At 45.6% G+C, this 18,453-nt stretch overlaps 1 protein-coding gene across 1 annotated transcript in view; it reads right to left on the bottom strand.

The window, feature by feature from the left end:
- The window catches only part of rbm17 (RNA binding motif protein 17), a 29,926-nt gene extending 13,836 nt beyond the window's left edge, over window positions 1–16,090 (bottom strand). Inside the window, exons 1-12 of the mRNA XM_056275866.1 lie at window positions 15,991–16,090; window positions 15,501–15,649; window positions 15,123–15,239; window positions 14,496–14,662; window positions 14,128–14,240; window positions 13,800–13,850; window positions 11,666–11,807; window positions 10,178–10,329; window positions 9,379–9,429; window positions 7,669–7,742; window positions 5,295–5,393; window positions 5,134–5,206 (exon numbers count right to left, since the gene is read on the bottom strand). Coding sequence (XP_056131841.1) covers window positions 5,134–5,206; window positions 5,295–5,393; window positions 7,669–7,742; window positions 9,379–9,429; window positions 10,178–10,329; window positions 11,666–11,807; window positions 13,800–13,850; window positions 14,128–14,240; window positions 14,496–14,662; window positions 15,123–15,239; window positions 15,501–15,623 — 1,162 coding nt within the window. The 5' untranslated portion in view covers window positions 15,624–15,649; window positions 15,991–16,090. The remainder of the gene's footprint in view (window positions 1–5,133; window positions 5,207–5,294; window positions 5,394–7,668; window positions 7,743–9,378; window positions 9,430–10,177; window positions 10,330–11,665; window positions 11,808–13,799; window positions 13,851–14,127; window positions 14,241–14,495; window positions 14,663–15,122; window positions 15,240–15,500; window positions 15,650–15,990) is intronic.
- Window positions 16,091–18,453: the final 2,363 nt, after the last annotated feature.

The following is an 18,453-nucleotide window of genomic DNA, read 5'->3' as shown; positions in this document are numbered from 1 at the left end:
AAAAATTCCATTTCAGTTCCAGTTCTTGGAAAGACGGAAGTACTGATTCCGGGCAACTTCCACAAACAGACCCAGAGTGCTGGACTGCCTGACAGTGACTGATACTCCCAGTTCACTTCAGTTTTTGCTGTCTGTCTTGACAGTCACCTTATCAACGGATGACCTCACCGTGACGCTCTGTGTGTGTGTGTGTGTGTGTGTGTGTGTGTGTGTGTGTGTGTGTGTGTGTGCGTGTGTGTGTGTGGCTGTAGCATTGCAGTATTGCAGTCAAATCCATTTCCGTTCAAGGGCGGTCGTGAGAGGCCGACTTAAGAGCCACTTTTCACTAAACAGTGTGAATGCCAACACGGGGATCGCCGGTTCGAATCCCTGTGTTACCTCCAGCTTGGTCAGGCGTCCCTGTACACACAATTGGCCGTGTCTGCGGATGGGAAGCCGGCTGTGGATATGTATCCTGGTCGCTGCACTAGCGCCTCCTCTGGTCAGTCGGGGCGCCTGTTTGGGGGGGAACTGGGGGGGAACAGCGTGATCCGTCCACACGCTACGTCCCCCTGGGGAAACTCCTCACTGTCAGGTGAAAAGAAGGGGCTGGCGACTCCACATGTATCGGAGGAGGCGTGTGGTAGTCTGCGGCCCTCCCCGGATCGGCAGAGGGGGTGGAGCGGCGACCGGGACGGCTCAGAAGAGTGGGGTAATTGGTCAAGTACAATTAAAAAAAATCAGTGTGAATGTTTTAACTCCACAGGTTTCTGCAGCAAAGAAGATGGACAGTCAAACGGGCGTATGTATACACACGACCTTGGTCGTCAGTCTCTAGATTTAGTCTTTCGACACCAATAACACTCATAACACATGTTTGGATCTGGCCTCGAGACCTCTGCTGACACATCCTCATCTTTCCTCTTCGCCCTGTTTCCTGTCCATGCCTGCTGTCTAGACAGACAGGTCTGTCCTGTCTGATGGAGGCCAAGATGCCGACAAGAGATTCTTCAAAATAAGAGTTTAAAAAAGTCAAACAATAAAAGGATTACTGAAAGAGAGAAGTGAGAGAACTGTGTTTAACTTGGCTGTCCTCTGCACATCAGATCCCTCCGTCACTGAAGGGTACATCACGCAGCGTGGGCAGCTGTCAGTACAGCCGACGCATACCGGGGGGTCGTTATCAGATATTGTCATAGTTTTGGTATCTTACTGAACAGTGCCAGTCTGGTGTCTCTGTCCCCCTTTCTCAGAGTCCTGGCGGAGGACCGGTGCAGCTGGTACCGGGGGGACCGGACCGGGGTGCTGGGCCAGGTGTGATGTAACACCACAGGGAGACGCGTCTCACCTTCTTTCTGATCTGGGCCGACCCATTTGAAGCGGGCCGGCCACATTAATGGAGCAGTTATTCAACGGCGGAGCAGTGTTACACAATTACTCCCGGTTTCTTATCGCACTCCAGATACTTTTCATACACACACTGTGAGATAGGCGTAGGGTTTTCGTGTTAAACACGGCATGTTCGTGTCTCTGTTGTGCAGCTTTACGGGATGTACGCACGGGAACAAAGTGCGATACCGGTGGACTCTTGTACAGAGTTTTGGAGGGAACTGAAAACACAAACCGCACAATGAAAATACCTATCATTCCATAATTCCTTCTTTTGTTACTGGGCTAGGAATTGTGGTAACTTTAGGTCATGTCGATCATTTTCATAAGTAACGTCGGTGGGATCTACTTAAAAGCTCTTCTTTCCATGAGTCTTTTTTAACAGTACACCACCAAAACAAATGCCCGGTATTTAGAAAGCAATTTTGCTGTTGATGAACTTGAGCTGGAACTGAAAACATATATGAAGCTAATAAAAATACAGAGAGTTAAGCTCAGACTTCAAATTAAAGCAAAACGTAAGAATCAGGGATCCAGATTGCGACCATTTAGTCGCATTTTGCGACCATCTTTGGTGACAGTGCTACGATTATACCAAATTGGGAGCACCAGTGCGACTTGCAAATATACCCCATTTTTGGTTTTGTTTCTTAAAATCCATCCATCCATTTATTATCTAAACCACTTATCCTTACTCAGGGTCGCAGGAATGCTGGAGCCTATCCCAGCAGTCACTGGGCAGCACGCGGGGAGACTCCCTGGACAGGCAGCCAGGCCATCACAGGGCCCACAAACACACACACACACACACACACACACACACGTCTCTTTGGACTGTGGGAGGAAACCGGAGCACCCGGAGGAAACCCACGCAGACATGGGGAGAACATGCAAACTCCACACAGAGGACGGCCCGGGACAACCCCCAAGGTTGGACTACCTCGGGGCTCAAACCCAGGACCCTCTTACTGTGAGGCGACCGCGCTAACCACTGTGCCACCCTTTCGTAAAATCATCATATATCATGTGGAAAACCAGGTGGAAGTGAGAAGTGGTGTGTGTGTGTGTGTGAGAGAGAGAGAGAATTGGAGAGAGAGAGATTAGAGTGGAGAGCTAATGCAAGGCTTTCGTCACCATAACAACACGGGAATTTGGGGAAAATTCTGCAGGGCTTGTCATCTACCGGTGTCCGGTCCATGAGTGCGCTCGCTCTGCCCTTTGGTGACAATGAAACGAACTATCAATTCACTTTTCGGGAGGAAAACATCATTCCTGTGCCACCACAATCCCAAATCTCTGATGAGGACAATTCAGATGAGGGATCAGCAGGCGATCTGGTGCTGAAAAAGGATAAGACCTACTCTTTCTGACAGGAACGGCCCGCGCAATTTATGCAGCGGAGATATTGCAAACAAAGGAACGCCGTGTATTGTATGTACTGCTCTCGGCGTGGCCCAACATCAATGGGGAAAATGAAGTTTGCCGACTCGACCGCACACTTTAAGCATGAAACACTCGTAAAGTGCAGCAACAGCATGAAGCATAAACTATGCAGGGACAGATGCATTGATGGAATTGCAGGGCCTCTGCCAACAGTACTGACGAGTCAGGACTCTACTAATCGGTCTGCAGAAGAGGCTGAAATGACAGTAAAATTCAATGCTGCCATGCAAGGCACCAACCAGCTCATCAGTTAGGGGTTCAGTGTCTTGCACAAGGACACTTCAACACGCTCTCTGGAGGAGCCAGGGATCGAACCGGCAACCTTCTGATTACTAGACGACCCGCTCTACCTCCTGAGCCATGCTGCCCGTAGTCTACACACAGATCCTGCATCAAGGGAGGCCGGTGAATACTGGCCATGTTGAAGTCCAGCATGAGGATGCTCAGGATATATTAACTACAGTATGGAAAGTAGCTTAGCATTGAGTAATACAGCTAAGATGGAAAAAACATGAATGCATTACACTGCATGTCCATTTAAGTTAACCTCCTAAATTTTGTGCTGGTTCTCCTAAAATGTTCAGTAGGGAGCATCAGTGCTGCTAGTGGAAAAAGTTAGTCTGGATTCCTGAAGAATCAAGGCAAGAACACGGCAGTCACTTTGAAAGGCCAAGTGGGCGCTAGAAGCACCAACCTGAGATTCAGAACACTTCCAACACATTTGTGCCCAACTGGGTTTGATTTGGGAACGTAAAGAGAGGGACCGAAACATGTTTTTTTCCATCCATCCATCCATTATCCAAACCGCTCATCCTGCTGTCAGGGCTGTGGGGATGCTGGAGCCTTTCCCTGCAGTCATTGGGCGGCAGGCAGGGAGACACCCTGGACAGGCCGCCAGGCCATCACAGGGCAAAAGAATTTAACAAAGTTGTTATAAAGGTGAGAGATAAAGCATTGTGGACTGTCCATCTGAGTATGTGTCCTCTACCTCCAGGCCATGAGAGAACCTCAAGTCTGACAAGGCAGGGACACTGTTCTGTTTTGCTTTTACGAGTTTTGCCAATTGCTGAAATTCTGTATTTCTTGCAGAGGCTGATGCTGCTCCTTTCGTGTGGGGTGTATCCAATGTCCTGGTTAAAAAGTTAGTTGCCTGGTTCACCAATCAACTGCAGCTGTTGTTCATGCCTGCTCTTTCCTATCTGGAACTATTATCAATTATGTTTTTGTTTGTGGCTACATATGTTTTGTATTTCTTTTGCAGAATAGAGGCAAACACCACAAACAACCTCACTCCTACTGGTGCAGAGGCAAACCTTTTGTCTGTTGATGATCACAAAACCCTCACAGTGAAGAGTAAAGTGACCTCCGACCTATGTTGGGACATCAAGGACCTGACTGAAGGTTTTTTTTAAACCATGCTGTCCTTGCCGAGTTGCGGGTCACCAGAAGTAAAGATCTGAGTGAGAAAACGCTAGCAAGGGTAATCCAAGAAGTCCTGTGCAATACATCATTGTGAAGTAAACTGCTAACTTGCTAGCAGGCTGCAACTGTCCAGATGTGTAACAGGCCACAGAAACTACAAGTTCATGAAGTATCATCAACTGTAGCAGTAAAGAGCATGCATTAGTGTTACTGGATTTGGACATTTGCTGTCAACAGTTTCATGATGCAGATGTCAAACTGAAATTCTCGAATGATGGGGCATCCGGGTGGCGTGGCGGTCTATTCTGTTGCCTGCCAACACGGGGATCACCGGTTCAAATCCCCGTGTTACATGCGGCTTGGTCAGGCGTCCCTACAGACACAATTAGCCGTGTCTGCAGGTGGGAAGTCGGATGTGGGTATATGTCCTGGTTGCTGCACTAGCGCCTCCTCTGGTTGGTTGGGGCACCTGTTCGGGGTGGGGGGGAACTGGGGGGAATAGCGTGATCTTCCCACGCGCTGAAACTCCTCACTGTCAGGTGAAAAGAAGCAACTGGCGACTCCACATGTATTGGAGGAGGCATGTGGTAGTCTGCAGCCCTCCCCTGATCGGGGGGGGGGGGCAGCAACCCAGGGTGATTGGTCAGGTACAACTGGGGAAAAAATCCCCCCAAAAAACAAGAAAAAAAAAATTCTCAAATGATGCACACCAACCACTGCTTGCATGTTGCCCCTAAAGAGGTCATGGGTTAAACTGCTGACGTGGGTTGTTACTAGCTTGTGTGTGCCTCAGCTCTCATACAAAGATAATTTAAAGACCCCGACACTGTAGTAAACAAATAAACACACAAACAATGTAATCAACAACTTCCAACAAAAAAACAAAAACAAAACACTGACCTTTGATGGCCGACTCGACTCTCTCAAACTCCAGGAATATCCTCACGGCTTCATCGTCTGTCACGACCGCGATCTGAGGAGGACAAGGACAGTTGTTTTTAGGGTGGCTGTTCAGGGAAACCCAACCCAAGTGAAAGTGAAGTAAAGTGATGCTCTCTCACCTCAAAGATGACGCATTTGATCACTTTTCCGTATTTCTCACATTCTTCTTTGGTCTCTCCCTCCAGGTCCTCGTCCACCTCTCCTCGGCCCACCATGTTCTAGGGAAAGAAAAGTCCATTTAAAGCTACAATCCTTAACATTTACATCCATCCATCCATTATCCAAGCCGCTTATCCCAAGAAGGGTCGCGGGACGCCGGAGCCTATCCCAGCTGTCATTGGGCGGCAGGCAGGGAGACACCCTGGACAGGCCGCAAGGCCATCACAGGGACGACACATTCACACCTAGGGACAATTTAGTATGGCCAATTCACCTGACCTACATGCAACATTTACATGCCAACAAATGTCTTTTTTATGTTTTCTATTGCTATCTCATTCAAGACAATGGCTAATCCGTGAATATCTATAACACTTTTGTAGTTGCTCATTTTGTGCAATGTGCATATTGCACATTGTGTACTATCTACACCGTACAAGTTGCTATTTATTTATGGAACTGATGATAGAGCATACTGCTGGGGGAGTGTATATGCTGTTATGCCATGTGTGTGTATATGCTATGCTATTAATTAATTTTAGGTTTAGTATTATTCTGATCCCGAGGTGACTGACCTCTACTATCTATCTATTTACTGCTGTTGATGTTTGTTTGTTTTGTTTTTTTTACCCTCTTGTTGCTATCTACACCCGAATTTCTCTTCGGGCATGATTTTTTTCTTAATATACTTTAATGATCCCTCTGGGGAAATTAGGCTCTGCATTTAACCCGTCCTAGCTGGGTAGCTAGGAGCAGTAGGCAGCCGCCGTGCAGCACCCGGGGACCAACTCCCGTTCATCTTGCCATGCCTCGGTCAGGGACACAGACAGGAGTATTAACCCTAACATGCATGTCTTGTTGATGGTGGGGAAACCGGAGCACCCGGAGAAAACCCACCACAGACATGGGGAGAAGATGCAACCTCCACACAGAGGATGACCTGAGATGACCCTAAGGTTGGACAACCCTGGGGTTTGAACCCAGGACCTACTTGCTGTGAGGCGACCGCGCTAACCACTGCGCCACCGTGCCATCCTAAATAGAGATTAGCTTATCTTAAATTGTTGTGGCTATCAAGCAGAAGCTCTCAAGACACCAAAAGGTACTTAACACTAATAACCAAATCTTAGGTTCGTTCATCTGTGTCCAACATCCCTGTAGTTACCACAAATCACAACAGGTGTCTGTAAGTTAAACAAAAACAACCTCCAGCAACACTGTTTTAATTTTCATTTCCTTAAGATTTTTTTTGGACAATTCTACTTCCATTGGACAGGACAGCGACAAGAAGACAAGCAGGAAAAGATTCTAATCCGGGACTCTGCCAACAGGCCTGAGTCCACATGGTGTGTGTTTATCAGGCTGAGCGACCAGATCACTCATATGACACCATCTGAGATTAACTCAGTGGTTAAAGAAATAATAATCTATTCTTTTTTTGGGGGGGGGGGATCTTTCCCCCCTTTTCTCCCCAATTGTATCCGGCCAACTACTTCACTCTTCCGAGCCATCCCGGTCGCTGCTCCTCCCCCTCTGCTGATCCGGGGAGGGCTGCAGACTACCACATGCCTCCTCCCATACATGTGGAGTCGTCAGCCGCTTCTTTTCACCTGACAGTGAGGAGTTTCACCAGGGGGACGTAGCGCGTGGGAGGATCACATTCCCCCCAGTTTTCCCTCCACCCTGAACAGGTGCCCCGACCAACCAGAGGAGGCGCTAGTGCAGCGACCAGGACACACACCCACACCGGCTTCCCACCCGCAGACATGGCCAATTGTGTCTGTAGGGATGCCCGACCAAGCCAGTGGTAACTCAGGGATTTGAACCCGCGATTCCTGTGTTGGTAGGCAACAGAATAGACCGCTACGCCACCCAGACACCCAAAATAACAATCTATGATTATTCAGAAAACTCCCATGTCCTTTGTCTGTCGTTGACTGATACCAACACTTTTCCGGGCAAGAAAGCAGAAAATGATCCAGTTCTGACAAGAGTTCAGAGTTCTGTTCCCACAGTTCTGTTCAAGAGTTCTGTTCCCACAGAAACAGCGAGTCCTGTGGTTTTGTTTTAGAAGTTGTCCATGTATGAAGTCTGTGACATTTTTCTAACAATTTCCCTGTCTTCAGGAATCCTTGGGCAATAACACTGCAGGTGATTAATCCGGTTGGGGGGTACTCAAAGGTTCATAGCAAATTATTGTACTACATGGACTTTTAACACCAACCCCATCTGGACACCAGGACTTCAGGCTGTACATAGACACAACACAATACACACACTTATACATACATACACACTTACACAAACAAACACATGCAAGGCAGCAAGACTTACACGCAGCAAAACCACTTTGGTCGGGCACTTGAGGATCTCTGTGAGCGGGTTGGTCTCTGACTTCTTCGAGTCGGCTGAAAGGGTCAAGAGACAGGAACAGATGTTATCAGTTTATCGACATACTTTACTGGTTTTGGTGATTTCTGATTTGAAAATGGCTCTGTAGATAAAGTTGTTTTAAATAAAGTGACACTGAATAAAGTCAGAATCATTGTGATTACAGACATCTTCCACTGGCTAGCCCAGACCCCAGGTACAGGTTCAGTCAGAGGACCAACAGCAGAGCACGCCAAGCCACATGGAAGAAACACTTCACTTGAGTATCAAGGGATATTTGACTGAGTGTGCTCGGTCTGTGCCCCTTTTTGAACACCACTCAAACACACACACACACACACACACACATGCTTGGGAAGCACCTCACATAACCACAGTCTCCTGCTGCTGGACACTGAGGGCCGTGGACAGAGATGTGCCTTACTGAAGAGCAGCCCAGTAAAAACCTGAATTTCTCATTACTTCCCCCCCAACCTGTTTTTGTCATGTACCAGTTCAGGGATTCACAGACGAGTGTGACGTTGTGAAATAACACAAAACAAAAAGAAAAAACAGCATCCAGTGCAACGCCAGCATCAAATACATACGAAGTCTTTCAGTCCAAAGCACTTAATGTGTTCAGTGTGCACTCCAATAAGACAGAGGCGTCCATCCTCAAACAGAGGTGTCTTACACCATAGGGGAGTAGGGTGACTAGACTGAATAGTAATTATAAAGGGTAATTACAAATATAAAATACTTACTTAATAAGTAATACCTTCATGACAGCAAACATTCTGGAGGAATTTCTCATTAGGTAAGACATTCTGTCCTGTAAGATAGGCTGCTCACAAGACATTATCTTTTTCTTTTGCAGGGGGGCCCCTTTTTCTCCCCAATTGTACTTGGCCAATTACCCCACTCTTCCGAGCCGTCCTGGTCTCTGCTCCACCCCCTCTGCTGATCCGGGGAGGTTCTGCAGACTACCACATGCCTCTTCCAGCACATGTGGCGTCGCCAGCTGCTTCTTTTTACCTGACAGTGAGGAGTTTCACCAGGGGGACGTAGCGCGTGGGAGGATCACGCTATTCCCCCTCAGTTCTCCCTCCCACCTGAACAGGCGCCCCGACCGACCAGGGGAGGCGCTAGTGCAGCGACCAGGACACATACCCACATCCGGCTTCCCACCCGCAGACACGGCCAATTGTGTCTGTAGGGAAGCCCGACCAAGCCGGAGGTAACATGGGGATTCAAACCGGCGATCCCCGTGTTGGGAGGCAACGGAATAGACCGCTATGCTACCCGGATGCAAGACATTATTTCTGAAGGGTATAGTGCTCAACTACACAATGTACAGCTCGTGGAGTTGTTGATTTATTGTATGTTTTTGTTTCTTGTATGAGGGACAGGTAAGTTAATAATAAGACAGGTTGATCTCGTCTTGTTTTTGGGATCAAATTCTTTGATCGGTGGCCGTGGACAGAAGAGACCTGATCCACACGCTGAAATGAACTGAGCACTGCTACTCTGAATCACATCTAGAGTGTGAGACATTTCCCAGATGGTGCACGAAAACATACTCGCTCACACACACGCAAACAAAACAAACAAAAACAAAGGGGCGGGACAGGAAATGATGTACATGGAAAAGAGGAAATGGGAATGGAGGCCAACCTGAGAAGCCTCCACTTGAAGCTTCAGCAGCACCTGGCTGGCCGGACCCTGCTGCTCCATCAAACACACACACACACACACACACACACACACACACGCACGCACATACGCACGCACACAAAATGAAAAAGTACAGACATAAGCACACCACAAAAAAAATAATAAAAGGAAAACGATGCTACAATGTTGAAGCTAAAAGAATAGTCACTGATGGATTAAAAAAAAAATGTTGAAAATACTTTAACACGAGGAATAATCCACACTGTGAACCTTGACTGATACTGAAATTACATCAAACAGCATTGTGAGGTACTTAAAAACCAAAACCGTTTATCTACAGACACGGACAAAAACATCAGGTTAAAGAAGCAAGAGACCACAGTCGCTCTGTCTCTATCTCGCCTAGCAGGGAGATAAAAATGTAGGGCGCGTGACAGAATGTGAAAAAGAAAAAAAAATGTAGAGAGTTGAGAAAGATGGAGTGAGGTTTCATATTTGCTACTTTATACTGAAAGCAAAGGTTAGTGTGACATCTGGAAAAGGTGACAAGCGGGTGAGAGAGACAGAGAGAGAGACACACACAGAGACAGCGAGAGACAGAGATCTCTGTTAGGTCTTGGAGAGAGAGACAGAACAGAGAGAGAGACAGACAGAGATAGAGAGATCTCTGTTAGGTCTTAGAGAGAGAGAGAGAGAGAGAGAGAGAGAGAGAGAGAGAGAGAGAGAGAGAGAGAGAGAGAGAGAGAGATATCTCTGCTAGGTCTTAGTGACAGAAGCTACATGGAGGATCTGTAGTTACGTTTTTCCGTGGCATCACCAATGATGATCTTGCCTCCTCTCTTGCTGGTCTTCTCCACCGACAGGGCGGTGCTGAGGCCCTGCTCATGTTTGCCCAGACCCTGGCCCTCTCTGAAGCCATACTTCTGCATGATTTTATGAGCCACTGTACCCCTATGGGCACACGCCATGGGGGAAAGGGACAGTTAGACTTGTGCACTTACTTGAGACGAGAATCAGCCTCTATCAGAGACAGAGAAGAGAATGTGGTTGACTTATCAAGACAGACAGTAGGAAAGCTTAGAGGGATGTGCGAGGAGGGAAAACACAGGACAGGACAATCTGGAAGGAGTGACTCAAATATTAACAGCAAATATTAAACACAGTTCATCATACGTTGGTTACCTCCCACTCTATACTCAGGACTGTGAAAGACGTCCTGAAGTCGGAGATAACAAGCTCATGTATTCGTAACTGGACAGAAGGTTGTGGAAGCAGTGACATCTAAAGATACACCTAATTACAAGCGGGCGACCTCCTTAAAAGTTTGTGACCGTACTAGTTGCAATACGGCAGCGGTGCCTAATCATGTGCCATGGACAGCTGTGTATACGCAGGCTTTCATTCCAGCCCAACACTATGCCGACTGATTTCACAGACTGTTAGTTGTAGAAATTCGCCCGTTTTCATGTTGGGTTGGAACAAAAACCAGCATACCCACAATCCTCCAGGGAACAAGATTAGGCACCACTGAACCATGGTCACTGTGGTTCTCCAACACGCTTTCAGTGCGTGACACCGCTAACTCTTTCCTTCCTTTTTTTTTGGAATTACACCGAATGAAGAGTAGAGCTTAGTGTGTCATGGCAACTGAAATGTAAAAAACCAAACATTCATACGGCTGATGTTTCAAGGTACAATGTGCAGTTTCTACTTAAATGCTGACCTCTATCGTTCAGCAACATGAATGAAAGCTACGAATCAAACCAAGACTCCTGCGGCTATCTTTTTTGATGCGGAAACCAACTCATCGTATTATGTTTCAGAAGAGCTGCAATACTATACATGGCACCTTTACCTGCATTGTTTTTCTCAAGTTTTTTGTGAACTTGTGTTTGACTGTTTTGTTCTCGTATAACTGAGCTTAATGCCCTTGTTCCTCCTTTCTCCTCTGAGAAAGACAAAAAGTAAGAATAATGTCTAATAATGTGTTTATCAGTTCGCAAAGAAAGTTGTAATTTTTAAAAGATACCATAATAAGCGTTAAACACAAGAAAGATTATACTGAAATCTAGCACTCAGATCATATTAGCCAGGATGCAATGAGGTTTATATAAAAACAGGAAATAAATGGGGGGGGGGGGACTAAAGAATAATTACAAAATTAATTAATCAATTAATAAAAGACCGCTTCATAGAAATCCCTGTTCTTGGTATAACTATCAAGTGTGTGTGTGTGTGTGTGTGTGTTTGTGTAGGCATTTTATGTTTCAGTTGGAGCACCACTGACCCCATGTTAGCCAGAAAAGAGTTGGTGGGCCCAGGAGGCGAACGTGGACGGTCAGAGTCCTCAAACATGGGTGGGGGGATAGCTGCTTTTGAGCCTCTGGAGGGGCGCCCTTCTTCTTCATACGGGTAGGATGAAGAGGAGCCTGAGAAAGACAGAGAGAAAAGGAGCGAAAGAGAGAGCGAGGGGCCATCTTTACATTATGCTCAAAAACACGAAATGCTGTACTGTCACTGAAAAAACAGTATTTATGAAATTGAACTACACTGGAACTTTTCTGCAGACAGAACTTGGATTCACTATTTTCATGTCATAGTTACTGCAAACAACTGGCCAGAAACCCATCTTTTTCACGTGATGGTTTAAGAAATGGAAATGTGAAATGTATTGCCTCTACACACTTTTGAATGTTACTCCACGTTATTTTTAGGGTTACTGCATTTGAAATTTTAATTAAGTTTACGTAATATAATTGAGGAGAAACTAAATTGCCATCTCCTCTGAGATATTCTACAGAACACGCAGGTTGAGAATCCACAGCTGACCTGCAATATACTGTCACCTGCTGGACATACTGTGCCATTGCAGAATAACGAACAACTGCCTTCATGCATGCTCAATAATCCAGGTAAGAAAATCAAACTAAGTTGAATCAGTTCACCTGGACACAACGTTTATTAACAGAAACATTATGGAGGTGGATGAAATAATGGTCTCTTATGATGTTAAGCCTCTCTTCACGTGTTCCTGTTGATGAAGCAGTGGAGGTAGTCCGTATGAAATTAAAAAACGACCCCACCCTTAGCAATAGGACCACCCTTAACACTGACCAAGTGTGTCTGCTCCTGAAACTGTGTCTTCAGTCCAAATACTTCACATACAGGGGGCAGTACTATAGGCAGAAATATGGGTGTGCTATGGGGTTTCCCAGTCTCACCAATAGTGGCCAACTTGTGTATGGACGAAGTGGAAAAGAGGGCTCTCATGTCCTATCCAGGGACACAACCTAGCCATTAGTTCAGATTTGTGGATGACACCTGAGTTAAAATAAAATCTCAGGACGTACCACATTTCACTGACCACATTAACTCTGTGGATAACCACATCAAGTTCACCAAGGAGGATGAGACTGTTAAGTTGCAATTGGTGATAGGGGACATTTGATCGTTGATGTTTACCATAAACCCACACAGACTCTGATCAGTACTTCAGGTTTGACTCTCATTATCCACTGGAGCACAAACTAGGAGTCACCAGGACGCTGTACCACCGAGCTGACAACGTCCCTACTGACACAGCGGCCGGGGAAGGGGAGAAATCCCACATTAAACAGGCCCTGGTTAACTGTGGTTATCCTAACTGGGCATTTATCAATGCCAGGAAGACGCCCAAACAATGCAGAAGGACAACAGCTGCCTAAGCATAAACCAGTGGTGATTCCGTATGTGGCGGGAGTGTTGGAAAAGTCGAGACGTGCATTTTCCAAACACTGCATCTCAGTTGCTTTCAAACCCCAAAATAAGCTGTGCCAGAAGTTGGTCCATCCCAAGGATCGGGTCCCCTGGCACAACCTGAGCAATATGGTGTACGCTGTTAGGTGCCAGGAGAATTGCTGTGACTTGTACATTGGAGAAACTAAACAGATGCTGGCCAAGAGGATGGCACAACACAGAAGAGCTAACACGTCAGTCCAGGACTCCATAGTCTACCTCCTTTACAGGCCAGTGGCCACTCTTTCAAGGATGACGATGTGCACATCCTTAACAGGAAGGAACACTGGTTTGAATGGGGAGTCAAAGAAGCCATCTATGTGAAGAGGGAACGACCATCCCTGAAGCGAGGGGGGGGGGGCTAAGAGTACGTCCGTCACCATTTAATGCTGTGATTGCAAACATTCCTAAATCCTCTGTGAATAGTACACATGGCCACTGAAACGCTAGTTAATGGTCAAGCCTATTTGCATATGAAACTGACCAATGGTGTCGTTATGCAACTGTACTGTTTAAAAGGGTGGGGATACCTGCAGTCTGTTTAGACTGAAGAGGTCACTTAGATGAGTGATGAAACATTTCTGTCAATAAATGTTGTGTCCAGATGAACTGATTCAACTTTCTTTGAAACCATAGAACTAACTTACCATCTCTATCCACAAGGGATGACGGAGGGGCAATGGCAGCTCCACCCATAGCTGAGAGAGAAAGGAAGAAGAGAAATAGAACCCAAGTGATCAAATATGCGCTAAAATATGGCGATAATAGATAAACCAGCCTCAAGTTCATGATAAGAGTATGTCTCCTCTCAAAGCAAAATAAACCAAATAAAATCTTTCCAAACTATAGCAAAGTTTTAATAATCGTGATCAAAGTGCAGTTATTCAAATTATTACGGATGCATTAAGATTGCATTGGGTCTGATCACAAGCTAAACATTCCCCTGCTCCTCTTAACCAAGTGTTGACCGCTCACTTCTTTTCCTCTTCTCCTTTTCATACTCCTCATCTTCATCCGAGTCACCCTCCGCTGCCGGGAAGCGAGAGAATCCACTGGGCGCTCCGCCCTCGTGTCTATCCTTCCTCTTCCTGCATATAAAAACACACACATGGCATTCTCAGAGTCGGGTTAACGCTTCTGAAAGAACTTTCTGTGGTTTGCTGAGAGGACTCTGACTGACAAAAAGTCCTGACTCTCCACAACAGCAAAGGAATATGGTTATAATGGGCAGCAAGCAGGGTGCTAACAGAAAAAGGATATTTGTGCACAGTCGACAGTCCCAAATAAATAAACAAACAAACAAAAACCATAATAATGTTTTACTACTGTGTCCATGAACCTACTTTTCTCTCTCTTCTATCTCCTTCTGTCTTTCCTGCTCCCTTTGCCTTTGTCGCTCCTCCCTGTGTCTCTTCATCACCTTTTCATAGTCATTGGGGAACATGGGGTCATACTCGTCCGCCAGAGGGACCAGAACATCTCCCGAGGAGAACCCGCCCGGTGTGGCATCCTGACAAATGCATACAAAAAGTTAAGAGAACATGTGTCACGCCCAACATAGCAGCAATTCACCGTGAATGTCTATAGAATCTGATGTGTGACGGAAAGTTTAGTTTTGAGATCCAGGTTTTTTCACAGGGCAATTCATGGATCAGTTCCGGTACGTGTTGCAGATCAGGATTTGCCCTTATATAGATGTTCATTTAAGGACAGGTGCACTATAACTGCAGTTGTAACTACTATTCATTTGGAGGAAAGATTTAGCAATTGTGCCAGATGCAAAATCATTGTATTTAACAATTTGACTGTTGTAATGATTAATTGATGTAAGAACCTATCATATTCTCATAACGAAAGCAGTATTAAAAGAGAGGGACAGAAAAACGGACAGAAATGGAAAGATGGCCAAAGACAATCAGATACAGAGCCCAGCAGATGGGCCGGAGATGGAGACGGAGGCCGGTTGACACCTTGAGTCCAGCGGCGATATGTGGAGGCGTGTCTGAGATCTGCCTCTCATCACTGGAACCTCCTCTCTTCAAATCAATAACAGGAGCAAGGACGGTGGTCTGTTTCATTCGCTGAGTCTGCAAACCACACACACACACACTTAAATCAACACATAACCAAAGCCACAATCCCAGGAGCATCGAAAATGAAAGGCATGCCAAAGTAACTAGTAATGTTAACAGTTACTTGCAGCAGCAACGAGTAGTTCTAAATAGTAGTAGTAATGACAGGACCAGCGAGTGGTAGTTAGCAAGTAGTCGTAGTAAAGACAGTAACTAATAGTAACTGAGTAACTATCAAGGGGTTAAATGGGTTGAAATCTCCTACAGAGGACTCACCTTAGCCTGAGTCAGCGCTGCTTTCTTCACTTTCAGTTGGGACTGAAGCAATTTAAAGTTCTTGGACCAGCCTTCTGTTTTAGTGTCACTGGCCGCCACCCCCAGGTCGTCGTAAAGCGACATTGTTCTCTAAGGGAGCTTGTTTTGACCTGGGATCAGGGGGAAGAGTGGGTACAGGTCAGCCTGGCACACTACTCACAATCCCATCTCAACACACTTGCCTTTCTGTTTTGACTTCCTAACGTTAGCTCGAATTCACTGCAGATAAGGTTTCGTGTCTTTATCTTAAATGCACAAAAAAACCGAAATCGTCATTTTGAATCAATCAAGTCAATCATCCTTGTGGAGGAACGCACCAGAAGGGCAGTCGGGCTATGCTAACGTTAGCCAGTTAGCGTAGCCAGCCAACCAGAACGCACAACAGCGGGTGCGTCGAAGCTACGCTTTAGCAACTCCGACGCCGCCGGTGGTCATTTAGATATCCACTCACCGGGTTAGGAAATATCTGGGCCTCAAACGAACCGGACAGCAAAACGGCAAATAGTACAGACGCGGGTCATCGGCTCGCTTGTCGACTCGCTGAACGCGGCGGAAGTCCGCGGAAGAACGACGACAAAACCCAAGCGGGACTGTCGACAGCGTTTAGCGTCGCTTACCCTTCACCAGCTCTTTACTGACGACTAGCGGCCGGAAGACTAAAGCAACGTAAACGTCGTAGTACATTTGCTTTAAAGTACTATATCATAGTAGTATTATATTGCTAGAAAAATTAAACATATCATAGTATGAGTATATATATGAAGTAGTAAAAGTAGTGTGACCGGTTATTTTCTTGCCCGGTGCGGGATTCGATACGGGGTGTACTGCACCACAAGGCGACGTCACTAACCGCTCGGCTAAAGGGTCGGATCCGTTAGCTAGGGGCTAACGTGTCTTATTAGTAGTTTACAGTAGTAGTACTACATTTGCTGTTGTGTTGCTGTTAAGCCCACTGAGGCAAATTTGTAATTTCTGATATCGGGCTATACAAATAAAATTGATTTGATTTGCTCCATGGTAATCATATAGGAGAACTATATGAAGGAGTCATCATATCATTGCAGCACGCAATACAATCCTCTCCATGTGACTGACTATTTACTTCTCACTCCGCTGCCGCCTATATATGGTGGCACTTGAAGGTACTATTCCGCCCGCTGTCTCCCCCCGCTGGCCTCATCTCTCTTTGACCCTCTCGCCGGGAATTTTCCCCCATACAGACTATTGGACGCCGTGCCTCACATCCACACGTTGTATCTAATAGCAGAAACAACAACAACCGAATATCTGGAGCAAATATCTGCAATTTGCGTCCTATTTGTTGTACTCCTGTTGGTGTTAATTCTGCTGTGACGCCAAACAATTTTGGCCTCTCGAATGTGAGATCTCTGGGTAATAAGTCCTTTATCATTAATGATGTTATTGTTTCCAATAATCTTGACTTTTTTATGATTACTGAGACATGGCTGTCCCCGGGGGACACTGTTCCCCTTATTGAGGCTACCCCCCCCCTCGATTTTGCATATCTTCACATTCCCAGGCCCTCTGGTAGAGGGGGTGGCCTAGCTGTTTTTTTATAAGTTAGGTCTTAAGTTCCATGCTGTTAATTTTGGTAATTTTATCTCATTTGAGGTTTTAAGTTTTTTTAATTACTGGCCCGTCCCCTTTTCTCTACATCTTAATTTATAGGCCCCCTAATTCAGTTAGTTTTATCTGTGAGTTTTCTGACCTTTTATCTATTGTCATGCCAAAATATGACAGGGTGCTTATTCGCCAAGAATAAGCACCCTTCTTGTAGATTCTTTTAACTTCATTCAATCTGTTAAAGGGGCCACACACTCCAAAGGCCACATTTTAGACCTTGTACTCTCCTCTGGTTTATCTCTCGAATGTCTCAGTTTGGTGGATATGCCTGTATCTGACCATAAAACCGTCATTTTCAAAGTCCCACTACAGCTCGCTACTCCTAGTCATTATCCTAAAACACGATCTCGTATTCTCAATGCTGTCTCTGCAGTTAAATTTTGTGATGCTTTTAATTCTTCATCCTTTAATCCCTCTTTATCACCGCTCAATCCAGATGCACTATTGAATTCATTCAATGATCAGTGCCAATCCATCCTCGACCAAATTGCATCATTTAAAAATAGGAAACAAAAATTAAGTAACCTCCCCTGGCTGAATGATCACACCCGTGCCCTTAGAAGACTTTGTAGAAAAACAGAACGACAATGGAAGGCAAACAAGTCCGAATTAACACATAACACCCTTAAAAACCTAATGTTAATTTACCAGATGGCAGTTAAGGATGCGAGATCAGCATACTTCTCTGAACTGATATTGAGAAATAACCACAATCCTAAAGTTCTCTTCGGGATATTTGATTCTGTCATTAATGGCCCCTCCACTTCTCTTTTTGAACCTGATGTTGAGTCGTCCGAAAAATTTCTAACTCATTTTGTAAACAAGGTGGAGAATATTAGGTCCCAAATCCAGACAGGGTCTTTTCGTTCCATTCCCCATGTTAATTCTGCCTCTTTCACCCAATTTCAACCAATTACAATTTCAGTGTTGGAGACTACAGTCTCCAATATGAGCTCCTCCTCCTGCATCCTAGACATCATTCCCACTAAACCACTCAAGGAGGTATTTTCCACTGTCAGCCCCGTTATTCTTCAAATTCTTAATAATTCTCTGGCCTCCGGTTCTTTTCCAGACAGTTTTAAGCATGCCATCATTCACCCATTGCTGAAGAAACCCAATTTAGACCCCCTGTCCCTAAGTAACTACAGGCCAATATCCAAATTGTCTTTTTTATCTAAGGTTCTGGAGAGAGTCATTTCTTCTCAGGTGATTTCTTTTATGAACACAAATAATGTTTTTAATTGTTTCCAGTAGAGCACTCCATAGCACT

This window comes from Lampris incognitus, chromosome 3 (assembly GCF_029633865.1).
Source record: "Lampris incognitus isolate fLamInc1 chromosome 3, fLamInc1.hap2, whole genome shotgun sequence".
NCBI lineage: Eukaryota > Metazoa > Chordata > Actinopteri > Lampriformes > Lampridae > Lampris > Lampris incognitus.
Note: the sequence above shows the minus strand (reverse complement) of the source record. Positions and strands in the feature narration are given on the sequence as shown.